The following is a 27,146-nucleotide window of genomic DNA, read 5'->3' as shown; positions in this document are numbered from 1 at the left end:
CTGGATTTCAGGTGAAGCTCGCGCACCCCGTCACTGCGGCAGGTGAAGGCCAGGATCTCCTAGAGAAGTGAGGCGACGTGGCCCTTAGAGATGACAAAGTCACCCCTTCCTCAAACAGTTAATAAAAGCCAAACCCCTGGTTATGAAAGTATTTTGTTTTTAAAAAAACCTTTGAATAAACTCCCCAAATTTAGGAGAACATTTTGTATGGAAATGGAGCTATTTAGCGTTCTTAAAGCAAACTTGAATGTACAGGAAAGTAACAGTCAAAACGGTGTAAGATGTTCCTCAGGCATACTTCGACTTTCCTGGGTGAGCGCTGAAGGCTGAAAACACAGGAGTCACCCTGCTGCAGCTCCTTCTCAGAAACAGACTCTTTGGCCCAATACGTGAGCAGAAAGTTGGTGTGAAATCACGGGTGCAGCCCGTTCCTGAGTAAGGGCAGCCTCGTCCGGCCATTCACTGGAACAGCTGGGTTCTGCGTCCATCAATAATCTGGGCCAGTTCAAACAGAAAGCAGGGGGCAGGCGTAGCCCTGGGTTCAACCCAGTACAAAAACAAAAACAAAAACGCAGGAAGCAACCTCTTACTTTCTGCCTACCCCCTGCATCAGAAACACTGATACTCTGAAACCAAGGTCTCTCTTACACCAAGTCAGGGTGACACTTTCTCAGTTCTTAAGGCTGCTTATCACAGTGTTCGACACTATTTCTTTCTAACCAAAAACCTGCCACATGTATTTGATTAAATAACATGATTACTTGGTCTAGGGTGATTGGCCCACATGGGCTAGCTTGAGAATAACCTTGGTGGACATTAAAATATATAACTGAGGAAAATTTTAACGGGTTTAGCTCCCTTCCTGGGGTTAGAGGTTAGAAAAAAGCTTTGGGAATAGTCACAGAGGGGCTAAGCAGTCAAGGGAAACTACTGCTGGAGAGACAAGAGTAGAGAATAAATGTAGGCTGGATGAACACATACATTATGGATCCAAGGAAAATATAAATAGGTAAAAAAGAATGCACATCTTTTTGTTGTTTTTCAAAACTGTCACTTTATTTTTCTTGAATATTTATGCTTTTTTGTCACTATCCACACTATGGCTTTTAAAAATGTGTCTCACCTTTGCAGCCCCAGCCCCAATCTGGTATCATCCCCTCACTCTTAGAATTCCTCTCCCCTGGCCACCTAGCCCGTGCACCATCTTGATAAAAGGAGGCCTTGGAAACTCAACATAGCCTGTGCGCTCGATGGCGGGGCCCAAACCAGTCACAGGTGTCCAGCCGGGCAGCAGATTCCTAACGGCCCGCGGACAAGGTCCCACTGACTCTGCGGGGGAGACTCGTACCGGTGACCAGGTGCGGCAGGGCCATCCGCAGGCAGTGCTCCACGCTTGTGGGTTACACACCTGCGAATGCTTTTCTGAAAATACTCCGAGAGACAGGGTGTTCTTTCAGCATATCAAGTCATCCAAGTTCCTAAGAAGTTAGTCCCTCTGGTTTAAAATAGAAGCGTCTGGCTCTGCTAATGTAGAAAAGGCAGCTGAACTGCACCAGTGTACTTAAGACTTTTAAATTCTGAGTTGCCTCACCTGGAAAAAAATGGAGAGTTCACAAAAGGTGAATTTAATAAAGATTTAGCACAAGTATAAAAATACATGTCAATATACTAAATACTAAGCAAAGATCCAAGATGTGGGATATTTAAAATACATTTCTCTTGGATCAGCACCAAAAATATCTTTCATTTTCTGTACAACCTGTGTTGTGTTTTTAAGTATAGGCTATTTAAAATAAGAAGTCACCAACACCACAAATCATTAGAGATGGAGCCAAACAGCTTTCAAGGGAGCGGACCTCAGGGCAGGCAGTCCACCTGGAAGGCCATGCCACTGAACTGTGGTAGTAAGACTTGTGATGTCAACTGTGTATCGCTGGAACAGTTTACATCTCACACAGAGGAGGCACTGGTTCTTGGAAACTTATGAAAATTACTAGAAGGTTAACATGGAGGCAAAGAATTTGTGCAGCCTTCCACAATTTCGAAGAGGTAGTGGTAGCTACTGGTTCTCCTGGCGATGTCGCGCGCGGTCTCTTCCAGGCTGTTCCTCAGCCCTGGCCGGAGGTAACGGTTCATCAGGAGGAGCTCCAGGGTCTCCCTGCCCTCGCTGTTCCCGGCAGCCAGGTGCAAGGGGGTCAAGCGGCCTTGTGTCTGGGCGTTGATGTCCGCGTCGTGCTGAAGCAGGAAAGAAGCCACTCTGGCATTATTCCACTTGCAAGCGCTGTGCAGGGGTGTCCAGCCGTCGACGGTCACTGCGTGGACATCGGCCCCTCGCGCAACCAGCTCACGGACAACCCCCAGGTGTCCGCTGTAGGCCGCTCGATGGAGAGGGGTGTACTCGTCCTCGTCCCTAGCGTTCACGTGAGCGGCCCTTGCAGAGAGAAGTCTGCGCACCGTAGCAAGCTGAGATGGACAAGAGAGCTTTAAGAAGCCTGCCACGTGCCATATGACCCGGTGTGCCGCTGCCCCCCCCTTTATAAGCTCCCCACAGAAACTGGAGACTTGTCAGCCAATCAGAACATCTCCCTTGCTTCTGCTGTGCCCTCAAGCTCTCCCTCTCCACCTCCTTGGGGAGCAGCTCCCTTCCCATCCCTTAGATGGGATGTGCCCGATTCATGATTGGGGCAGTTTGAGATTGTTTATGAATTCCAAAAAGAGAGATTGTTTGTAAACTGCTCTGTTCCTCTGGGTGTGATGACCCTTTGATTGCATTAGATTCAGCTGAGACAGCTGAGTAAATTACATTAAAATTAGGACTTTGATTTGACCACATCATTCGAGTGCAACTCAGCCCCTTGGGCTGACAGAACAGATGCTCACAGGGAAGTAGATGCACAAAGCAGATACAAAGAGAAGAGCACAGAGGAAGAGACAGCTCATTACATGGCAGAGGCCCCCGGAAGAGAGATGAGCCTGATAGTCTACAGCTGACCTTATGAAGAGAGCAGAGCAGCTGAACCCAGAAAGAAACAAGCCCTGGGGACAGAGATAAGCCTTATACCAGCCTACAGCTGAGATCAGACGAAGCTGGGACCACGGAGCCATAGGAGGAAGGAGGCGGGCTGAACTCTCACCTCACGGACATTGCCTGCCATCTTGCTTCAACACAAGGCCAATGACTTAGGGTGACAAAGTACCTCTTACCATACCTTGAGTTGGACTCTTTAGGGCCTTGTGACTATAAGCTTCTACTCCAAATAAATACCCTTTATAAAAGCCAACAGAGTTCTGGTATTTCACATCAGCACCCCTTTGGCTAATACAACAATAAAGCTGTGAGATCCTCAACTGCATAAAAAGGTTTTATCAACACCAACATACACAGTAGATACAACTTAAATAAAAAATAAAACTTTCTTCAGAAGAATGAAGTGGTAATGAGGAAACCTAAGGATTAAGAGCTCAATCCTTTTAACTAGAACCTTAGAGACATGCTTTCAGGTAATCATGTTCAGTTTGGTCTGTGGCCCATTGTGGACTTTGGGATCCTCTTGCATTAAAAAGTTATCCAAAAATGCAAGTACTTGGTACCTATTACCATTAACTAACAGACATGAGAGAACCTAATAAACTGAAATAGTAATATAAGTGGTCAAGTGGGAAGAATAGACTTTCAATGTTAACTCTATTTTGATGACTCTGGGAAAATTAATATTCCTGAATCTCAATGTCTTGAAAGGGAAGAATAATTTCTATTTTTTGGGGGAATTAAACTGAAGGAGTAAGGCACCGGGTAGAGTTGGTATTAAATGTTAATTCCCACACTCAGTATCCTAAATGACACTTGTCTTTAGGGTGACTCTAATGATGTGATATATATGACTTAAAAACAGAAGACTACTTGCTATCTTTTTAAGTAATTGGCCTTACATCCCCAAATATCTAATACCCAATATGGCACTTGTAGCACAATATATGCTTTCATGAAAACTGTCTCATTTGACCCTTACAACCCTGTACAAACAGGTACTATGATGTCCACTTTTACAGAAATAAGGTTCAGAAATGCTAGGATTTGTGCAAAGTTACAGACCAAACTGAAGTGGAGGGCAGGCCTTGCAGCTCCAAACCCAATGTTTTTGCAACTCTATTATGATTTTCTCTTTACCCGATTTTTTTCAGCAGCCCAAAGAAGCAATTTGTTCGGATCTTTTTCCATTTTCTTTTCTTGCAGTTGATACCACTCTTCAGTTTTTTCATCTTGCTCCTCGTCTTCATCAGAATTGCCTACCCAGAGACTTTGGGTGCCAGTGGGAATGAGGTGTCCATGTGTTTCCAACAATTCAAGTTGGTTAAAGTGTTCAGAGAAGTCCAGAGAATTCTCAGGATCTGTTTTTTTATCATCATCTACTTTCTCTCTTTCCATATTTGCTGCTATTCTACATACAAAGCATTTCAAGTGCCAGGGTATAAATGATCTTTCTAGAGATGAATTATGTCTGCTTTATTTTATTCTTCAGGATCTGAAAACAAACATAAAAATTGTAATTGAGGCTTTGTCAAGAGCATAGATAGCATGCCAATAAACCCTGTCTGAACTTCTGTTTTCCTTATGACTGCTAAACACTGAAAGTGGCAGGTTTCCATTATTTATCATCTTTAAGGGTTTCACACTCCTTGCCCCTTTTTCTTCTTTCTACCAAGTCGATGGTTATAATTTCATTATTTTGAATCTATTGGTTTAGGTATTATTGTATCATAGTAACAGTGATGAATGCTTGAAGTTTTAAAAAGTATAATACAGTAAAGATCAGCACAATCAAAATTTTCATAAACCAGCACAGATAACATGACCACAAATAAAAACTTCTATTCCTAAAATCTACCTCAAGACAGGGATTCTTAGAGATGGAGCAGCCTCCAAGGGCACCTGTTCCAGTCTCTTATGAACAACACAAATACCTTTACCACAACATTCTATTATAATAATGACCGCACCTCTATTTTAATAATTTCTGGCCTGGGAAAATTCACAGCTTTAAAAAGTAGTCCTATTCATTGACAGACAATTATAGTTCTTAGTTGTCTCTTGTTTTGAAATGAATTCTGGCTGTAATCCCATCATTTAACAAATAGCAATAAAATTCCTGGTGTGTGGCAATTTCTGGGCCTGGGGATTAAAACACTAAAGAAAATCCATATTTACCTTAAACTGACCATGTACTGGGGCTAACTGACAGACAACATGATAAGTGCTATGTTAGGGCTGTTTCCAGATACTCTAAGTATGGGGGGTCACAATTAATCCAGTTATAATGTTATCCTGCTGGGCTGCCATATTAATTTATAAGCCAGTATATGAGTATAAAGCACATTAAATAGCACATTACATGAAACTCAAAAAAAGAGAGTATTTTAAAATACATCACTGAGATTGTTTCTTCAGGCTCCCAACAGTATTTGTTGAAATCTTAAGTCTTTCAAGGCTTTCTTTTCTGTTCCTCCCAATTAGGTCTCTCTGTGTTGTGTGTATGTGCATGCTACATATTGTCTTTATTTTACCACTATTTTTTCTTGTTTTAGTCCCTTGAAAGACTACAGGCTTACAGAAAAGGAACCATATTTAACTATATTATATATATTAACTTATGTATAAGTTAAAGAATATTTGTAAAATTGAATTTAATTAAAGCCCTATCACTTGATTTTGCCTGGAGTGGATTCTGAGCGGTTCCTTAGTTATGACCCTAAGACGCTCATTTCTACCTCACCTCACAGGATTAACAGTACACAGTCCTGAGGTGTATTAGACTTCATTACCAGTGGCAAAAGCAGTAAACTCAAGTTCAAACCTGTCACTCCTGAGCAGTGAATTCTCTGGACCTGTCACTTCATGTGTAAAATGTAGGGACTGTACTAAAGCATTTTCAGGTCTTGTCCAGCTTTTCAGAGTCTACAGAGAGACCCTATTGGAACTGCTTTATGGTTTTCTTTTAGTTCTTTTGAAGTCCCCATTCTCAAACTATTCCATGAACCTCACAGCACAAAAGTGATCACACATCAATTCATTAAACACTCAACAGATATGGATAATCTAAAGTTCACTTGTTAATTACATCATCTGTAATTACTACACAGCTATCTTCCCTTCCCTCCCCCCATATACCTCTCCTTTCTGTAAAAACTTCTTGAAAGTTCTCAATTTACAGCTCCAGATAAAACAAATTACATATAAACTTTCCTTGGTAGATTTCAACTAGAAGGTTAAACCTAGGTGCGTCTCCCTGACTCAGTGTTTGAATATCAAGATTCTAACTCGGTGCTTTTCCACTAGGAACGGATAGGGTGTGTTTCTTAATTTAAAGTACACTCTATACTGAGAGCAATTTGACTGATTCCAGCTCCTCACACACAACTGCGCCAGGCGGGGCTACAAACCCCATTCTCCACACGACGGTGCCCGAGGTTAAGACGGATTAAAACCACCCGCCCAACATCCAGGGCCCTTGCGTGGCCTGGAGGAGAATTCCGAGGGTCCACATTATTTTTTACCGCACCATTTTTCAGTCCTCCCCGCACAAAGCAATACACATGTGCTGTGCCCGGGCTCAGATGCGACCGCACGGGAGGAAGGCCTGCACACTCCGGGGCCCGGACGCCCCCCTCGGCGAGGGGACGCCAGGGGACCGAGGAGCCGCTACCCCACGGGCCCGGGAGCCGCCCGGCCTTCCCGGAGCAGCCCCGGCCTGTTCAGGACTCGCCGGGCAGACCTGCGCGGCGGGCGCTGCCGGGTGTCCCGCTCCTGAGGCGGGGTTTGGGCAGCGCGGGGCGGCCGGCGCGGTCGGGCCTGGCGGGTCGCCGCTCCTGAAGCCGGGGTTTGGGGCTGCCGGCGCGGGGAGAGCCACCCACCTGGCGAGCGCCGCCGCCGCGCACCTCGCTTCCGGGGTGCGCCTCCGAGGCTCGCGATTGGCTCCGGTGCGAGGGCGGGGCCTCACCGCGACTGTCCCCGCCTCCTCCCTGCGCTCGGCAGCCAATGAGAGCTGAAGAGACCTTGCCCCCTGCTGACGTTCTCGATGAAGTATCGCGAGAGGCGCAGTGGCGCGTCGCTCCCGCTAGCCGGGGCTGGGGGCGGGTGCTCGGCGGCGCGCGCGGTCTCCCGCCGTCTCGCGAGCCCCGCGCGCTCCGCGGGTAAGAGCGGGCTCTGGGCGCCGGCGAGGGGTGCCCGCCGCCTGGTTCCCGGGCTCGGCCGTGGGCGCGGGCGCGGGCTCCGGGGGGCGCGGGGCGGGGGCGTGGGGCCGGGCGGGCCGCGCCTCGGGGCCGCCCGCGCTCTCCGGCCTCTTTCCGCGCCCGCTCGGCCCGCGGAGGGCTTCGGCGCCCGGGGCTGGGAACGCGCCCTGCGGCCGCCGCTGCCCTCGAGTTCCACCTGCTTCTCGCAAGCCTCCCCCGAGGGGCGGGCGGCCGCGCCGGGAGGCTCCGGTGCCGGGGGTGTTGCTTCCTGCTCTTCCCTCGCGGAAACGCGCAGCCTCTAGAAAGCGTGCTTCACAGTAATGTAATCCTGGTTTTAAGGTGTTCTAGGAGAATTTGGAATCGAGCGAGCCTTCTGACAGATTTGATCCCAGGGCCGCCGGGGCTTGGAGAGGGAGCCAGGTCCCAGAGGAGCTGGACTGGACGGAAGAATGAGTCCTGCAGATGCGCTGTAAGCTGCTGTCTTCCGGAGTCTCTTGCTTTGGGTTTGCTAAAGCCTGTCAACCCGCAGCACCGTGAAAGAAAACTCCTTTAATAAATTAGTAAATAAAGAACCTGCCTGTGGAGAGACACAGTAGTCATCAGTCATCAGAAAGAATACTTAGAATTTCTAAATACTCATGCTGTATGTTCACTAACTAAAAGACAATATGTAGTTATTGATTGGGGTTTTGCAGTAAATTATGATGTGTAAGTTCTTTTAGGTTTCTTTTTAAAATATGAAGCTATAAAACTTGAGTTGTTATAGTGAAGTCGGCTTATTAGTCAATGTAATTCTGTTTAAGCAGAATTTTAGAGGAGTGAAAAATTGCTCTAGTATTGAATAACCTGGAAATGAATTTGTGTAAAACAAAAGGGCTGTCTTATTGTCTAGAAAAAGTTAAATGGGAAAAGCGTTAGAATTGGAGACTTCAAGGCCTCAGTTAATCCTAGCAGGGGCAAGTCAGCAGTTTTCAGAACCTTGCCTCAGTTTCTTTATTTTTGTAACAGTAATTTTGAGATTGAAATGCAGGAATTCATGTGAAGATACTTTGTAAATTGCAGTAGAAGCATGATGTGGTTGTGAGGTTCAAAAAGCGTATGTATATAGTAATCACAACTGTGCGTGTAATTTTTTAGGTTTCTGGAGAACTCTTCTGGAAAGATTGTAAAGATTTTAATTTTGGAGATATATGGACAACTTGAAATTTATTATGGTTCAGTGAAAATAGCCTGTGTTTTAATCTGAGTTTTAGTTCTTTTCTATCACTAGTGCAATAAATCAGTTAATTTTTCTGTGCTGCTGCTTCTCATTTTTCAAGTTGACACGATAATACCTATATCTTTACATGTGAGAATTGAGATCATCAATAAGAAAATATTTTAAATAATTAAAAGCTAATTAAGTTTAAAAGAGTATTAGTAACTGTTTGCTGCTTCACATGAAGGTACTCTTGAATACTGCTAAATTTAAATTAAGTTGTAAACAATTTTGTTATTTGACCAATCTTATTAATGGAAAACTAACTTTTTAGAGAGTAGAGACAAGTATTCTCAGGGGCCTGAATGTAAGTTACTAGCATATTAATATCATTCCAATAAGAAGGTAGAGGACGGGCTTTTGTTTTTTTTAATGAGGCCGGTAGGGAGTTTACTGAGAAACGAGGAAAGCATCAGTACACACCCGAGGTATGAGCCCCTGTTATCAAGGCAGTCTGATTATTAATGCTTTTCTTTTTTCAGAAGGTACTGAGGATCGAACCTGTGATCTTGGACATGTGAAGCAGGCGTTCAACCACTGAGCTGCACCCTCACTCCAGAGGAAGGGCTTTTTAAATTAATCAGTTAGCTGAGTTTCCTGGAAGAGCACAAAATCAGATAAACAGCGGGTTTAGGGATAGGGCTCAACTCCTGGGTGTCTGCTGTGGAGCAGATAGGAAAGCAAGCAGCCTTTTTAGGTCCATATTGCATATGAGTGTGCTAAACTGACTATAAAGAGGTTATAAATGTTTGACGCAATTACAGAATCTTTTAAAAATGTATGTACATTTGTTCCGTATTGAGTTAGTGGTAGAAAAAATATGTGACATTAAAGATTGGTTGAATATTACAAATTTTTAGACCAAATTTAAGGTCAGAAATCTGATTTTACACCATAACTGCTATTGTATATCTTAAAAATTTGGCTTTCAATTTGCTTAAGCATCCTTTTCATGAATTGTGTTGAAATTTTCTTCTTTTTTATGCAGCGATGATGAAAATACATTTAAAATCTTAGTTGCCACAGATATTCATCTTGGATTTATGGAGAAAGATGCAGTCAGAGGAAATGATACCTTTGTAACACTCGATGAAATTTTAAAACTTGCCCAGGAAAACGAAGTGAGTTTGGTTTCCATTTTTGCCATTTCTGCCATATTCCCTTAGTCAGTAGGCTTTTTCCCTTGTAAAGTTGGAGGTTTTTTTAATAGGCTCATATAACATTGTCACTTAACTATCAGTATACTACAAAGTGTAGAGAAGATACCGAGTCCTGAATTTAAGTAGGAGCTACTTTTCTAAAAAGCCTGTTACGGTGTACAAATGTTTTAGGATGTGTCCTATGCGCAGACACCTGTGGCAGCTTGTTTGAGACACAGATGGTGACTGCCATGGTTTCTGCTCTCACAACGTAGATAAGGCAGGACATGAGCTAAGACGAGGGCCCAGCAACTTCTGATGCAGAGTCACGTGGTAAGAGCCACAAGAAAACCATGAACAGGGTTTTCCTGGGTGGGAGAGCTCCTGGGATGAGGATGGCAAGGTGAGCTCACTGAAGGAGGTGGCCCTGAACCTGGCCTGAAGGTGGGCAGGGCTGGCATCCCAGGGGAGCGTGGGCACACAGCCGAGACGGCAGGTGAGCGCACGGCAGGCAGCTCGGCTCCCCAGTAAGCGTGGGCTGGGAAGCCTGCAGAAACGGGCTTGAGCTGCTCTATGGGGCTTCCAGTGCCACCCTGAGGAGTTTGCATGCAATTCAGTAGAAGGTCTGGCAGTACGATTGGGAGACCAGTTTGAGGCTTTTTAAAGGAGTGGCATTGGGGATGGAAAAAAGGAAGTGAAGGCAAGGGATGTTAGGAAGAGTTTGCATACTTTGTTTAGTCTTAGGGGAGTGGGCATGAAACAAAAGGGGGTGCCTTTGGTTGAGGTAAATGGTGGTACCAGTAATAGAAGTAGGAATTAAGAGGTGCTTCTTTATTTGGGAAGGTTATGAATTCTGATTTAAGCCTGTCGAGTTGGAGGTTCTCTGAGGACCTGGGAAACGCTCTAGCAGGCTGGTGAAATGTCTGGGAGAGTTGGAGAGTAAACATGATATAAACATAATGACTTGCAAGTCAAGATCTCCAGCCTTGATTTTTCCACTGAATTCTAAACTTTTGTACCCAACTGCTTAAGTGTTACCTCCCCTTGGCTGTCTAATAGGCATCTTTTTTAAAATTTTAATTAATAAAAAAAGGAGGCACTGGGGATTGAATTTAGGACCTAGTGCATGGGAAACCACTTGAGCCACATCTGCTCCCCTAATCGGCATCTTAATTGTTCTTAGCAAAGCCTTGGAATCAGTTCCGTTTCCTTCTGATTCCACTTCCCCATCTCCCTTGCTCTCCCACTCCACATAGCCATCGTGCGTGCAAGCCCTGCTAGCTCTACTTCCGGAATACATTCTGGACCCTCTCCACTGCTTCATCTCACTGGTCTTTTTACTTCCCTTCTTCCCCTACCTCTGTTCAGCATAGCAGCCACAGTGGACTTTTAAAATCATACGTCAGATCCTGTCACTCTGCTGCTTACAGTCTTCCCAGTGACCTTCCATTGAAACTTAAAATTTCAAACTACAGAGTTCAGCTTGACCTCCCCTCCGCCAGGAAGCTTCATGTACAGGTCCCTCCTTTGTCCCCTGGTGTGTCCTGCTCGGGGACCTCTGCCCTCTGCGGAGCACCTTGACCTTGGCCTGGTTGACCTCTCTGGTCTCAGTTCAAGTTTTGCCCTTCTGGAGAGGTCTTCCCTGGTAGCTCCAAGCATTCGTTCATTCTACAGCTCTGTGCTTCGTGTGTGTTGACAGCTGCTCTCACCCCTGAAAGAGCTGGTGATCTGCCTTCCTCTCTGAGAGCGAACGCCATGGGTGTGGAGGACCTGCCTGCACCCCTGCATCCCTGGTTCTGGAGGGTCTAGCAAGCAGTGGGTGCTCCTGTAGATCTACTAGTCAAAAGAGGATGGCCAGTGTTGTTCCTCCTAACATGGATCCTTCTTTCCCTGAGGGCAATTAAAAGAGATATTTTTCTTGCCAGGGAATCCTGCCTGGGATCTTTCTTTTTTAACTCCTAGGCTCTAAAATTTCTTCCCCTAGAGTGAATCTGGGTGTTAGCATCTTTCCTTTCCTTTGTTTTATTTTTGTTTTTTGTTTTTTCTCTTATTTCTCCCTCCTCCCCCTCCTCTGTTATCTGCTCTCTCTGTCCATTTGCTGTGTGTTCTTCTGTGTCTGTTGTATTCTCATTAGGCGGCTCTGGGAACCCATCCTGGGGCCTTGTGGGGTGGGAGAGAGGCCGTCATTCTCTTGCTCCACCTCATCTCCCTAGTTTGCTGTGTCTCATGTTGTCTCTTCTCTCTGTCTCTTTTGTTGCATCATCTTGCTGTGTCAGCTCTCCATGTGTGTGGCACCACTTCTGGGAGGGCTACTTTCCGTGCATGGGGCTGCACTCCATTGCGTGGGGGCCACTCCTTGCACGGGGGGCTCTCCTTGCCTGTGGCAGCACTCCATGTGGGCCAGCTCGCCACATGGGCCAGGAAGCCCTGGGTATCAAACCCTGGAGCTCCTATCTGGTAGGTGGATGCTGTATCTGTTGAGCCAGATCCGCTTCCCTCCCTTCATCTTAAACTCCCCTTACATCCCATAAACTAGGACTTCCAGGTGCTTGTATTTACTCTTTCCCTTAATTGGTACCTGGTATTTCCTATTGAAAGAAGTCTAAATTCTTCCTGACTTTTTAAGTCCTCTATTTGTGGCCAACCAACCTTATTTCCATTCTCTAGTTGCTAGGAGTCTTTTTTTTTTTTTTTTTTTTTAAATAATTTCAGACTTACAGAAAAGTTGCCAGAATAGTACAGAGAATTCTTTACCTTTTATTCAGATTCTCCCAACATTTTACCACATTTGCTTTATCCTTCTCTCTCTCTTTACATATATATATTTTATGACCCATCTGAGTAAATTACGTATATAACTGACTGCAGGAAATCAGTATTGATGCAGTGCTATTATATAATTTTAAGATGTTGCCACTTGTCCCAGTAATGTCTGTTATAGCAGTCTGGGGGCAGAGCAGAGGTGTCCATTCTGCGTTTGGCCACTGTGACCCTTCATTCTCCTTTAGCCTGTCTGCCTTTGTCTTTTACTACCCTGCTCTTTTTGAAGAGAGCAAGCTAGGTATTTTATAGAATATTTTGGCATGAGTTTTGGGCATTGATATTTTCCTTATTAGATTTAGGTTCTGCACTTTTGGCGGGAATACCACAGAAGTAAGGAGTGTACTTCTGAGTGTTCTGTGGAGTCACAAGCCAGTTTCTCTTTTTTTATATATATATATGTGTGTGTACACATGTGTGGTGGTGCATGTATATACGTGTATCTATATATAAACTTTCAAAAAAACTCACACAGGACAGTTCCAAAACTAACAAACCCATACAGAGAACTCCAAGGTACCTCCCCACCCAGATGCTCAGAGCCACCAGAGTTTTGCCACATTTGTTTTTCCTTCCTCCCCACTCCGTTCCTCTCTCTCCCTTCTTTCCTCTATTTCAATCTATCTTTTTTGTTCTTCCTGTCTGTCTCTCCATCCTCCAACCAATTTAAAAGATTTTGTTTCTTCTGTTTTTGTTTTGTTTCTTCCATGCCTTTGATTATGGTGGTTTTCTTTTCTAATATAAATCTGTCTATCTGTCTACCTATGTATGAACTTTTCTTTTGAACTTTTAATGTTCTTTATTTTTAAAGAATATTTAAAATATATAAAAAATATAGGGAATTCCCATATACACCACCTGTCCCCCTTCCACACTTACCCACATTAACAACAACCATGGACTATAGTTTACATTGTAGTTTACACTTTGCCCCACACAATTTTACCAATTTTGGCAAAACATATAATGGCCTGTATCTGTCACTGTAATGTCTCAAAAATGCCCCCATGTTATACCTTTCTTTCCTCTCCCTCCCCTCAGAACCTCTGGTGACCGCTGCCTCTATATCAGTGTTACAAGTTCTTCCATTACTAGAATAATAATAATAACTTTAGTCCATAGTAGCAGTCTCCTTTTATGTTTCTTTATTTCTCAATCTTGAGGATTTGGGGATGGTGTTGCCCATTCTGTTTCTACTTGAGAGGGGGCCTAGATCGCATGGGGCAGATGAATGAACTACCTTGCTTGCAGTTGTAGATCCTCTGTTTTTTGGGATGGGCGTTGTCTATCATTCTCCTTTTGTTAGTTGTCCTGAGTGAGTCTGATGAACTAGAGAATAGGTGTTGCAACTCTGCCGAGATTCAAGGCTCAGCTGGCACATGAACAGACTGAAGATTTAAGTCTAACTCTGTTACACTGGGGAACATATATTCCAAAGTAAGGCCCACTGACAGTTGCTGAATTCCTGATATTGTCTGCTCTGCATATAGCGTCTAGATGTTTTTGTGACAGTTGCCGAATTCCTGACATTGTCTGCTCTGCATATAGCGTCCAGATGTTTTTGTGACAGTTGCCGAATTCCTGACATTGTCTGCTCTGCATATAGTGTCCAGATGTCTCTAGAGCCCTCAGGAGCCCTGCTCTTTGAGGCACTGTTTACTGGGCAGTGAGGTCCTGCTGAGACGGGTGTAAGTGTAAACTCTGGAATGACCTCCCAACGCACTTTGAAATCTTTTAGCCATGAAAACTCACTTGTGTTTAATATCCCCCCCTTTTTGGTCAAGGTCTTTTTCCAGATGCGTTGCTAATCAGGGCTTGGTAATAATCCCTCGGTATCACGGAGGCTCATCCCTGGGAGGCATGTCCCATGCTGGGGGAGGCAGTGCGCTTGAGCTTATGTGTTGAGTTTGGCTTGGAGAGAGGCCGCATTTGAGCAACAAGGAGGCTTTCAGGAGGTGCCTCTTAGGCAGTACGTAATACTAAACTAAGTTTCAGTTTCACAAGGAAAGGTTCATTAGTACAACCATCAGTACCAAGGGCCTGGCGCAGTGGTCTTTTTATTCTGAAATAATTTCAAACTTGAAGGACACTTGCAGCAATAATACAAAATCCATACAGAGAACTCGAACATACCCTTCCCCAGACACCCAGATCCTGATCACTTCTGAGGGCCTAGCTTAGATCCCTCATTTTTCATTAAGTGGTAATTAAGAACTCGAATTTCTTAAGGTAGATATGTACACATTTTGAAAGTGGGAGTGTGTTGGACTTCTTTTTTGGTATTTCTCTCCTTCATTGATGTTCCTGGAGTACTCTTCCTCAGAATCATATTTGTCCTTCCTGGTGTAACTCCAGTGTGTGCAGTTGGCCCAGCCTTCCCAGGCTTGTGCTCAGTCATTGCCTGCCCTCGTTGCAGGTAGCTGTGATGTCAACTCTAACCCTGTTATTTCCATCCATCCAAGTGCATGCCAGAGTCTGATTTATGTTTAGATGCGTAACAGTTTGTCTCTTCCAGTAGACTTTGAATGTCCTTGGGAAAGGGCTCATATTTTATTCATCATTGTATCCTAGGATCCAGCACAGGGCATCGCACATTGTATTTAATGAGGGCAGGGACATCATCTATTTTGTTTATTGCCGTTTCCTTAATACTGAGCCTGTGGGTACTCTGTCAGTAATGGTTGAATGAATTGAATGAATAATTGGATTGACTTGGTTATGTCTTTCATGGGTTCTAGTGCAGTGCTGAGCTTATGTTTGATGAGAATAGTAAGAAATGTGACCCCTTGGGGAGCATGAGTGAGGGACCTGGTGTAACTTGAAGCTAGCTCAAGAACACAAGTAGGAGTCAAATTAATTACAAGACTGGAAGGCCTTTTGATTAAATTATTAAACTTTTAAATCCCATGAATAACTAGGTCTTTTTTTACTTTTCTCATCTAAAATTTTTTAAAATTTTCCTATAAAAGATACTAATTATAACACCATTTTCTGTTGATTAGGTGGATTTTATTTTATTAGGTGGTGATCTTTTTCACGAAAATAAACCATCAAGAAAAACATTACATAACTGCCTGGAGTTACTAAGAAAATATTGCATGGGTGATCGTCCTGTACAGTTTGAAATTATCAGTGATCAGTCTGTCAACTTTGGTTTTAGTAAGTAAGTATGCTTGAGTGAACATTTACTTATGCATAATATTTTCTGTTCCAAGACACATGAACATTAATAATTAGCCATTTCTCCTTCCCTGTAAGGTAGCAAATGGTGTTCTTTGAATTTATTGTTCATCATCATTTTATTAATTTGCATTTCCTTGGTCAATAGTAGGACTGATGATCCTCAGCTTATGGGTCATTTTAGTATACTTTTCTGTTCTCATTGTTTACCTATTTGAAAAATTGTGCCTTTTATCCTTTTGTAACAAATTTGTAGAAATTCTATTCCTTGGGCATTAAACTTTTGTCAGGAATACATTCAATCAGTGGCTTGTCTTTTGTTAACTGAAATATTTAATTTTGACCTAGTCAAATGTATCGTTTTTCTTTAAGATTTGGGATTTTTGGAGTTACATAAGAAATCTATCTAGAACTCAGAATCGTTTCATAATTACATGTTGGGTATGGTTATAGGTTCTTTGGATGGGTGGGACAGAAAACAAAGGCATTGAGTAGATGAAAGGGGACTCTTCATTACTTAGAGTTCTGAATGAGACAGGGCTGCCACATGGGGTTGCATGCACCTGGAGAAAGGGTGCCAGCAAGCTGGAACTGTGGCAGGTACCTGCAAGTGGCAAGTGAGGTGTAGTTAGGTAGGTTTTGTGGGCTTTTGTTGGTTGGGTATTTTGAGTAAGTCTGCAACTCTAAGGAGAAGGGGCTATTTTGAGCTGCTTGGTGTCTGGGGTTTCTGGCTCTTGGACGTGTGTGCTACAGCCCAGGAGTGTTGGAACCTGATTAGGAAGGTGGTTGGGGGGTGGGCTTAGCAAAATGCCTGCAAGAGAAATTGCGGTGAGAAGATGGCACTTGAATGAAATACTTGGCAGTTATGATGATACTTTCATGGTTTTTCCTGAACAGTATTAACTGGTTTTCTGCAAGCTGGATCAGTCTTGGTCTTTCCTGGATGCTTTTGGGGAGTAGTGGTCAGGTGTTTTGTAGAATATCCCTCAACGTGGGTTTTTCTGCTGTTTTCTCATGATTAGACTCAGCTTATGGGTTTGGGGAAAGAATACTGATATCACCCTGACTTGTCACTGGTGGGTTCTGCCAGGTTTGTTTCTTTATTGCAGAGTACTAGTTTTCACTTCTCATATTCTGTTCGTTACGTGAGTTACTCAGTCCAGCCCATGCTCAAGGGGAAGTGCCACAAAAAGAATTCATGGACATTTGCTATATACCAGCACAGAAATCAATATTTGGGGGATATATTTTGAGGTATATAACAGTCCTGTTTAATGTTAGCAATTATCCGTGGATCTTGCCAGCAGCAGTTAATACTGTAGTATTCTGATGGTGAATTTGTATTTCCTGCATTCTTTCTGTATTATCAATGGAAATTTTTCTGTGAGGAAAATTTGTCCTTTTTCCCTATTTATTTATTCATTCATTCATTGAATTGTTCCAATCCACAGGAATTCATTCAGTTGTTTATATCACTCAGAGCTCGTTTTATTCTTTGGGTTATAATCCAGTACTATTCTAATTAATTTTATTGGTCAAATCATTCCAGTTTTAGCCATTGGGCACTCTTTCAGATCGGCTCCTGTGTCACTGGGCATTTTACCTTCCCTACCTTTAGACGCAGCCATTTCTTCAAGGAGCCCCAGACCCTTTTGGAGAATCTGGCCACCGGGTGTGCATGTTGCTACTGGGTTGTCACTGCTCCTGGGCCCTCAGACAGGACAGAGCTGGGAAGTACAGTGTGTATTCCAGTCCATTGCCTTAGTTTCCTAGCTCTAAAACAAATACCATAGATGGGTTGACTTAACTGCAGGAGTTTATTGGCTCACAATTTTGAGGCTATAAGTCCAGAATTCAGGCACCAGCAGGGCAGTGCTTTCTCACTAAAGCCCGGGGCCCTGGGGCAGTCTTGGGCTCTTGATCTTCCCCTCTCACAGCAGTGCACGTACTGGCGTCTTCTCTCACTCTTTTCTAGACCTCCTGTTTCTTGCTCTTCCCACGGCTTCTCTGTGTCAATTTTCTTTGCTTGTTAGGGCTTCAGGCATTTTGGATTAAGCCCATTCTCAGTCAGTTTGGGCACACTTTCACTAATTACTTCTTCAGAGGTCTTACTTACAAACGGTAAGTGGTCCTGGGTCCTCCACAGGCCAGGGTACATGAACATGACTTGTGGGTGATAGTCAGCCCCTAACACCCATGAATACTGACATGTCCATGTATATATCTTATCTATCTATATACATATATATTTAAGAAATCAGGAGTCTCTACTGGATGTAGATTTTTTGAGATTTTGTACATTAAAAAAAAAGCCTGTATTTTTACCTTTCCTCTTGATTGATAGTTTGAGTATAAAATTTGGTTTTAAATGAGTCCTATAATTTTTAACATATATGTTTTTAAAAATTCTGGTGAGTATCTCTACTCATCTTTTATTTCAGTCTAGAACTTGGGACCTTTTAATTTTAATCTCTTTCCATCTTTCATCTTAGTTTTGCCTATTTTTGAACTGCTGTCCCCAACCTGTATATTTACCTGTTTCTTTGCTCATTGTTCCTTCTTGGGTTCCACGTTTTTTTCTGGATGAGTTCCTTCCTGAAGTATAGTTTTTAGTAGTTATTTCACTGAGTGGCATTGAGTGGTAGACCTTTTTTTTTAAAGATTTATTTTATTTATTTATTTCTCCCCACCTCATTGTTTTGTGCTTGCTGTCCGCTCGTCTTCATTTTTTTGTCTTTTGAGGAGGCACCAGGAATCAAATCCGGGACCTCTCATGTGGGAAGGAGGCGCCCAATCACTTGAACTTCCTCCGCTTCCCGCTTGCTGTCTCTCATTGTGTTTTCTTGTTGCATCATCCTTTTGTTGCGTTGTCATCCTGTTGTGTCAGCTCGCTGCAACAGCGTCTCACATCAGCTTGCCAACTTGCTTATCTTCTTTAAGAGGCACCAAAAACCAAACCTGGGACCTCCCATATGGTAGGCGGATACCCAGGGGCTTGAGCCACATCTGCTTCCTCTTATTTTCTTTATAAAACATCCTCATTTTGCCTATAATTTTGGGCGATAGTTTAGCTGGATATAGAATTCTAGTTGACAGTCGTTTTTACTCAGTGTGTAGAGGGTTCTTACTCCAATTTATACTAGTCCCTGTTGTTGCTCTTGATAAGTCTGCTGCCTGTTTAGGTGCTGGAAAGGCAGAAAAACATTGTGGTTAAGAGCATGGATTCTTGAACGAGATCGTCTGAGGTCACATACCAGCTCTGTCACTTACTTAATTTTATGGCTGGATTAGTCACTTAATCTCCTTGTACCAATTTTCTCATTTATAAAATGGGAAAAGATTAGTGCCTGTTTTAAAGAGTTGTTGTGAGTGTCTGTTGAGTTAATATTTGAAGTTTGCTTAGAGTAGTGACTGGCATTAAAAAAACACTCAGGTAGCTATTAAAGTTTTCTCATTGTTCTTGACATTTCAGTTTTACTATGACTTTTAGCGTGGATTTAGTTCTGTTTACCTTGCTTGGGCTGCATTTCAGTTTGAGAATTATTTTTTTGCGGCAATTCTGGGAAATTGTTATCTACTATGTTTTCAAACATTGTTTGGAATTCTTTCTCTTTTTCTTCTCTGAATATCCTTTATGTCTCTTATCCTCTGTTTTATATTGATCATAACTTTATCTCTTTGTGTTTCATTCTGGATGATTTACCTTTCCAGTTCACTAGTTACTAGTTCATACAGGAAAACTCTGAGATATGAGACTACTGAGTAGTGACATGCCCAGTTAGATATTAAAGTATATTATAATGCTATAATAATTAAAATGTGATATGGCTTATTAATTGATAGGTAGGTAAGTGGAAGAGAATAGAAATTCCAGAAATAGTTTCAAATATGTGTGTGAATTTAATATTCAATAAAGGTGGCGTCTCACATCTGGGGAAAAATATGAATTATCTAATAAAAGTACAAGTAGAAAAGCTGTTGGGTATTTTTATTTTTTAATTTTTTTAATTTTTTAAATTTTTTTCCAAATTCTACTCAATTTATTCATTTTTAAAAAAATATTACATTCAAAAAATATGAGGTCCCCATTCACCCCCACCCCACCACTCTCCCCCAAAATCATGACACATCCATTGCATCTGGTGAGTACATCTCTGGGCATCGCTGCATCCCATGTCCTTTGGTCCACACCATAGCCCAGACTCTCCCATGTTCCATCCAGTGGGCAATGGGAGGACATACAATGTCCGGCATTTGTCCCTGGAGCACCACCCAGGACAACTCCAAGTCCCGAAAATGCCTCCACATCTCACTCTTCCTCCCATTCCCTGCACCCAGCAGCCACCATGGCCACTTTTTCCACACCAATGCCACATTTTCTCGGTTATTAACCACAATAGTTCATGAATAGAATATCATTAAGTCCACTCTAATCCTACTGTATTCCTCCTTCCTGTGGACCTTGGAATGGTTGTGTCCACTCCACATCTGTATAAAGAGGGGGATTAGATTCCACATGGATGCTGGATGCAATCCTCCTGCTTTCAGTTGTAGGCACTCTTGGCTCCCTGGTGTGGTGGTTGACCTTCTTCACCTCCATGTTAGCTGAGTGGGGTAAGTCCAATGTTGGATATTTTTAAAATATAGTCTAGACATGGAAAAGGTTTTTCTAAGAATGATCCAATACCCAGAGGCCTTAAAAGAAAAGATGGGTACATTTGTCTACATAAAGAATTTCTGCGTGACAAAACCCAACTAAATAAGAGTCGGAAGTGAGCATTCAATAGCAAAACTTTTTGCAAAGGCCTAATTTCCCTAGTAAATAAATAGTTCTTAAAGTTAGTAAAGAAAAACAGCACTGCAAGTTAGTAGAAAATGTATCAAGGATATAGTTCACAGAAAAGGAAATAGAAGGACTCCTAAGCATATTAAAAGAAGCTCTTCCTTATTCACAAAACGAAGCATAGCTCAGTGATTCTCAGTCCTGAGTGCACGTTTCCGTAAGAGAGAGGTCTTACACTGGCGCCTGCACTCCACTCAGAACACTTAGCTTAGAATCTCTGGGTATATGACCAGGGTGTTGGTATTTCTTAGAAGATCCCCAAATGATTATGCCGTGTAGCCAGGGTTGAGAGCTATCGGCATAAGCTTAAAAGCTTGACAGCCTGCTGTGGCGAGGGCGCAGGGAAGCCGCAGGTGTCGCCATTGTGTGTGTACACGTATGTATCCCCAGGGGAGGGAAGTTTGGCAGTAGTTGTCAAAATTAGAAATGCATGCACCCTTTGACCAAGCAATTCCTTTCTGGATATTTTTTCTTCAAATATCTTCTCACAAGAACAAGATACTCATTATAGCATTATTTATACAGCAAAGGCAGGAGATAGTCGAAGTGTCCATTAGGAGGGCATGTTAAGACACCTTGTAGTGATCCGCGCAGTAGGAGGCTTGTGGCTGGCAGAACGCAAGGAAGCGCTTTACCTTCTGACGGGGATGGCTTCTAGAATAGAGTGAGAAAGAAAAGCAGGATGCAGACATCTGTATAATGTGCTCCCGTTACGTAGAAAGGAGGAGAAAAATATTTGTATAGGTGTAAAATACCTTTGGAAAGATATGCTGGAAATTGCTAACATTATTTGCCTCTGGGAACAGTGTTGATTGATAAGGACTCTTATTATATATGCTTTATCCTTTTGTCATGTATTATTTATTCTGAAAATACTTATGGTAAGTAAAATATACAAGTGGGGAAGGGAAGAGAGTAAGGTATAGCACTGGACACTTAGATGACATTTAAGTCATTTAATACTTGTAATAATTCTTCTCATTTGTGAGGAAACCTGGAGCTCAGGTACACTGCTTGGACAGCTTAATCAAGTTACACAGGTAGTAAGTGGTCGAGCTGGGATTTCTAACCTATGTCTCTCTGATTCCTAAGTATACTTTTTTGTTTTTTTTCTACCACTACAAATAACAATCTTATGCAAAGATTTTTTAAAAATTCAGAATGACTTAACTTTCCATTAGTCAGCTATTCTACTCTTACATATACTTAACAAGTATCATTTATTGTTGTAGGATTTTCTTTTAAAGGTAGTCCTTTGAAGTATTTTGAAGGTTGAATCAAAATGAGCTGTTGCTTATGATTTTATTTTTTTAAAGCTGTAAACTAGTGGTCATTTGGCAGTTTAGATCATGCCTTTTGTCTACAATTGCATTCATTGATATTTTAGAGGAGGATACTGGGAAAACAGCTTTTGTCTTTTACAGAAACTTTAACTTTTTTTTTTTTTAAGGTTTCCATGGGTGAACTATCAAGATGGCAATCTCAACATCTCGATTCCAGTGTTTAGTATTCATGGCAATCATGATGATCCGACTGGGGTAAATATTTATAGTCAAATGGACTCTTCCTAACTGGAGATCATTCATTTAGCTTTTTATCTGCTGTGTAGATTGTTTATAAGAGTCTGGAAGGAGACTGCTGTCAGCCGTGCCTCTGTTGGTTAGTGCTGTCGTGACGCACGAGGAGCCAGGTGTCACGGTGCTCGGTGCTTTACAGTTTGTCAGGTGGTTTTGTATCTGTCTCCTAAAAGCTCACCTGTAGGAAATGGTTGCTTTACCAGCAGTCCTGAGTCTAAATTAGTTCTCTTATTGCCTGTTGGGTGTGGAGGTAAGACATAAGGTCCTAAATGCAGAACATCTTTTTGTCTTACCTGCTCATTAATATTAGAAAGCCCTCCCCCCAGCCTTAAGAGGCTTTTTAATATTACAGAGAACTTCTCTCATGGCTGATTTTTAGTTTTTCAGTAGCGAAAACATCATGATTCATTTTGAGGAAATGTTAACTTTGCGTTTAATGTGTGATTCTAGTCATAGATGACTTGTATTAGTATTAGGAAAAAGGTAGTAAATACTTTTACTGTTGTAATTTAGTTTTGAGACACTATGCTAATCTGTATTTTTATAACAAATATATGGACTATGCTTTTACTTTTTTTTTATGTTTCATTTTTATTTTTTATTTTTTTTTTTTAATTTATCTTTTCTTTTTAGAGGTACCAGGGATTGAACCCAGGACCTTGTACATGGGAAGCAGGCGCTCAACCACTGAGCTATGCCCGCTCTCAGAGTATGCTTTTAATACAAAATAATATGCTGATTAATAATTTTCAGATGCACATTACTGTTTTTTGAAAATATTTTGTTTAGGCAGATGCACTCTGTGCCCTGGATATTTTAAGTTGTGCAGGACTGGTGAATCACTTTGGACGTTCAATGTCTGTGGAGAAGATAGATATTAGTCCAGTTTTGCTTCAAAAGGGAAGCACAAAAATTGCCCTTTATGGCTTAGGTAAGATGGTTTTATTTGAATATTTACATGTACTTTCCCCTCTGTAAAATTGGCAGAAGTGGTGTAAACAAATGTCTTATTGTTTAAACAATTGGAGAATGAGATTCTGGAGGAAGCAGTGTTGCTGTTTGAAAAAGTGGAGCAGATCTGGTTATTCCAGATCCAGATAAAGCTGATGACAGCTTTGACCGGATGAAAATTTATAGTACTTGTTACAATGATGGATACAAGCCATTATATATTTTGTCATAACTTACAAAATTGCACAGGACAGAGTGTAAACTATAATGAAAACTATAATCCATGTTAAGAGGCAGTGCTTCAGTATGTGTTCATCAATTATAACAAATGTACCACACTAATGAAGGATGTTGTTAATGTGGGAAAGTGTGGGAAGGGAAGGGACTGGGGCATATGGAAATCCCCTACATTTTTTATGTAACTTTTATGTAATCTAAAGTATTAAAAAAAATTTTTTTTAATATAATATAAAAAATTTTTTATAGTATTTACTTACGATCAATAGCCGTTAAATTCAGCAAAACTGTGGAATAAAAATTTTTCCTTTAATGATCTATTGATTTTTTTCTCCTTTTAGATTCAGATATAGAATCCTGAAAGGTAGAATTAAAGAATAATTAGAAAAACTGCAATTTGGTGTCTTGAAAGTCTTTGAAAGATCTACAGATGCATTGTTCAATCTGGTATCCATGAACCTTGTGTAGATATCAAGCACTTGAAATGTGACTGTGGATTGAGATGTGCTGTAAGTGTAGAATACACATCAAATTTCAAAGACTTAGGAGAATAAAGTCAAGTATCTCATTAGGAATTTTTATATTGATAACGTGCTGAAATAATGTTTTGCATATATTGAGTTAAATAACATAATTAAAATTTATTTCACCTGTTTCTTTTTACTCCATTTAATGTGACTACTAGACAACTTAAAACCTGTTTGGTTTGCATTAGTGGCTCACATTACATTTTATTAGAAAGAGCTAATTTAGAGCTATCATCTTTAATGCTGAGAAAGTTTGCTTTAACAATTCAGTGTCTTCAACTTATTTAGTGCCCAGTAGGTGAAAGCCTGTTAGGGTTATTCCATATGAATGAAAGGACTAGTAACAGTATTTTTAAAGAGTACATTAGTTATTTTGTATATATTATCTCTCAAGTATTTTTGAGGCTAGAAATAATGTACTTAAAGTCCATTTGTTGTGTTTTCCTTGGATTAAGTTCAGCTTGATGTTTTATTTGTTTTAGGATTAGTGCAGTAGCTTTAAATATTGTTTCTATTGTATATAGACTATTATAAAAATTACATTCCATCTTAAATCAATGTGAAAGTACCCTGAGAGAAATTGGGGAAATTTTTCACACTGCGATCTCTTCAACATAGGCTTTATTCTTTAATTTTTGAGTGGTTTTTAATATAATAGAAACCTTAGAAGTTCTTATTTCCTTTTTTTTTTTTTTTTTTAGGTAATGACTTTCCCTAGAGAGCTTGTAGTCTTTAGTTTACATAATGTCATACAATGTATTACACAGTCTTTTTGGTTCATAGTAACACACTCATACAGTATTTGTCCTTCGGTGTCTGGCTTGCTTCGCTCAACGTAGTACCCTCCAGGTTATCCATGTTGTTATATGCTTTACAACTTCATTTCTTCTCACAGCTGCATAATACTCCATCATGTGAATACAGCACAGTGTGTTTATCCTTCCCTCTGTTGATGGACACCCGGGTTGTTCCCACCTTTCGGCAATCGTGGATAATGGCGCCATGAACATGGGTGTGCGGCTGCTCATGTCACTGCTCAGTCTTCTGGTCGTACACCCAGTAGTGGCAATGCAGGGTCACGTGGCAAATCTGTATTCACCTTCCTTAGGAGCTGCCAAACAGTCCTCCACAGTGGCTGTGCCATTCTGCATTTCCACCAACAGTGAATAACTGTTCCTATCTCTCCACATCCTCTCCAACACTTGTAGTTCTCTGTTTTTTTTAATTGTGGCCATTCTGATAGGTGTGAAATAATATCTCATTGTAGTTTTGATTTGCATTTCCCTAATCATTAATGATGTTGAGCATTTTTTCACTTTTTTTTTTTTTGCCATTTTTGTTTTTTCTTTGGACAAATGTCTAGTCAAGTCTTTTGCCCATGTGTTTTAATTGGGTCATTTGTCTTTTTATTGTTGAGTTCTAACATCTCTTTATATATCCTGGATATTAAACCCTTATTGGATGTAGGATTTCCAAATATTTTCTCTCATTGAGTTGGCTGCATTTTCATCCTTTTGACAAAGTTCTGTGAGGTGCAAATCTGTTTGATTTTGAGGAGGTCCCATTTATCTATTTTTCTCTATAGTTGCTCGTGCTTTGGGTGTAAGGTCCAGGAAACCACCACCTACTACAAGTTCTTGAAGATGTTTCCCTACATTCTAGTAGTAGTATGGTCCTGGCTTTTATATTTAGGTCCTTGATCTATCTTGAGTTGATTCTTATATAAGGAGTGAGAATAGGGGTCCTCTTTCATTCTTTTGGTTATAGATATCCATTTCTCCTAGCACCATTTGTTGATGTGACTGTTTTGTCTTGTTAACATGGACTTGGCAGGTTTGTAAAAAACCAATTATTCCTCCCAGGTTGCTCTTCTTTTTTAGAATGGTTTTGGCTATTCGGGTGTACTTTCCCTGTTAAATCAATTTGGTAATTACCTTTTCTAATTCTGTAAACTAGGCTGTTAGAATTTTGTTTGGTATTGCATTGAATCTATCAATCAATTTGGGTAAGATTGACATCTTCATGATATTTTTCCAATCCATGAACACAAAATGTCTTTCCATTTGTTTAGACTTTTAAAAATTTCTTTTAGCATTGTTTTGTAGTTTTCTACATGTAGGTCCTATACTTCTTTTGGTTAAATTAATTCCTAGGTATTTGAGTTTTTTTGTTGCTATTGTAAGTGAAAGTTTTCCCCTGATGTCCTCCTCAGATTGTTGAATATTAGTGTACAAAAAGCATTACTGATTTTTGCATGTTGATCTTGTATCTTGACACGTTGCTGGACTCATTTATTAAATAAGCTCAAGTAGCCTTACGGTGGATACTTCAGAATTTTCTAAGTATAGGATCATGTCATCTGCAAACAGAGTTTTACTTCCTCTTTTCCTATTTGGATGCCTTTAATTTTTTTTTCTTGTCTAACTGCCCTAGCTAGAATTTCAGGTACAATATTGAATAACAGCGGTGACAGTGGCCATCCTTGTCTTGTTCTGCATCTTAGAGGAAAGCTTTCAACCTTTTCCCATTGAGTACGATGTTGGCTGTGGGTTTTTCATATATACCTTTTATCACATTGAAGAATTTTCCTTCTGTTGCTATCTGCTGAAGTGTTTTTATCAAAAAAGGATTTTGGATTCTGTCAAATGCCTTTTCTGCATCCATTGAGATGATCATGTGTTTTTTTCCTTCAATTTGTTAATGTGGTGTATTACGTTGATTGTGATTTTCTTATGTTGAACCAGCCTTGCATACCAGGAATAAATCCCACCTGGTCATGAGAATTTTTGCATCTATGTTCATTAGAGAGATTGGTCTGTAATTTTCTTTTCTTGTAGTATCTTTATCTGGCTTTGGTATTAGTGGGATGTTAGGCTTCATAAAATGTGTTGGGTAATTTTCCCTCCTTTCCAATCTTTTGGAAGAGTTTAAATAGGTTTGGTGTTAATTCTTTTCAAAATGCTCGGTAGAATTTCCCTGTGAAGCCACCTGGTCCTGGACTTTTCTTTGCTGGGAGATTTTTGATGATGGATTCAGTCTCTTTAAATGTGATTGGTTGTTAAGCATTTCTTGTAGTATCTGTGTAGGTTGTTGTGCATTTCTAGGAATTTGTTTAATCTAGGCTGTCTAGTTTGTTGGCATACAATTTCTCATAATATTCTCTCATGATCCTGTTTATAGTTATGGGGTCAGTAGTAACTTCTATTTCTGATTGTATTTTTTTGCCTCTTCTCTTTTTCAGTCTTTGTTAGTCTAGCTAGAGGTTTGTCAGTTTTACTGATCTTAGAGAACCAGCTTTTGGTTTTGCTGATATGCTCTATTTTTTTTTTTCTTCGCAATTTCATTTATTTCTGCTCTAATCTTTATTATTTCTTTCCTTCTGCTTGC

The 27,146-nt window shown here is 41.2% G+C and overlaps 2 protein-coding genes across 4 annotated transcripts in view; one reads left to right on the top strand and one right to left on the bottom strand.

Moving 5' to 3' along the window:
• Positions 1-1,028: 1,028 nt before the first annotated feature.
• ANKRD49 (ankyrin repeat domain 49) lies at positions 1,029-6,989 on the bottom strand. 2 transcript variants are annotated; one of them, XM_004448190.3, is made up of 3 exons: positions 6,910-6,989; positions 4,169-4,523; positions 1,029-2,463 (listed from the first exon to the last, which is right to left on the bottom strand). In XM_004448190.3, the coding sequence occupies exons 2-3, from the start codon at positions 4,424-4,426 to the stop codon at positions 2,002-2,004; spliced, it is 720 nt and encodes a 239-aa protein (XP_004448247.1). In that variant the 5' UTR covers positions 4,427-4,523; positions 6,910-6,989; the 3' UTR covers positions 1,029-2,001. The 2 variants fall into 2 exon arrangements, with proteins under 2 accessions (XP_004448247.1, XP_071068406.1); XM_071212305.1 differs by lacking the exon at positions 6,910-6,989 and adding an exon at positions 6,771-6,792.
• An 86-nt stretch (positions 6,990-7,075) lies between these two features.
• MRE11 (MRE11 homolog, double strand break repair nuclease) overlaps positions 7,076-27,146 on the top strand; it is an 85,874-nt gene continuing 65,803 nt past the window's right edge. The window contains exons 1-6 of one of the 2 annotated variants that reach the window (XM_004448191.4): positions 7,076-7,188; positions 7,567-7,696; positions 9,474-9,606; positions 15,447-15,607; positions 21,918-22,005; positions 22,834-22,975. In XM_004448191.4, the coding sequence (XP_004448248.1) occupies positions 7,677-7,696; positions 9,474-9,606; positions 15,447-15,607; positions 21,918-22,005; positions 22,834-22,975 (544 nt within the window). In that variant the 5' untranslated portion in view covers positions 7,076-7,188; positions 7,567-7,676. The remainder of the gene's footprint in view (positions 7,189-7,566; positions 7,697-9,473; positions 9,607-15,446; positions 15,608-21,917; positions 22,006-22,833; positions 22,976-27,146) is intronic. The other variant, XM_004448194.4, reaches the window with a different exon arrangement.

The sequence above is a fragment of the Dasypus novemcinctus genome, chromosome 27 (assembly GCF_030445035.2).
Source record: "Dasypus novemcinctus isolate mDasNov1 chromosome 27, mDasNov1.1.hap2, whole genome shotgun sequence".
Taxonomy (NCBI): Eukaryota; Metazoa; Chordata; class Mammalia; order Cingulata; family Dasypodidae; genus Dasypus; species Dasypus novemcinctus.
Note: the sequence above shows the minus strand (reverse complement) of the source record. Positions and strands in the feature narration are given on the sequence as shown.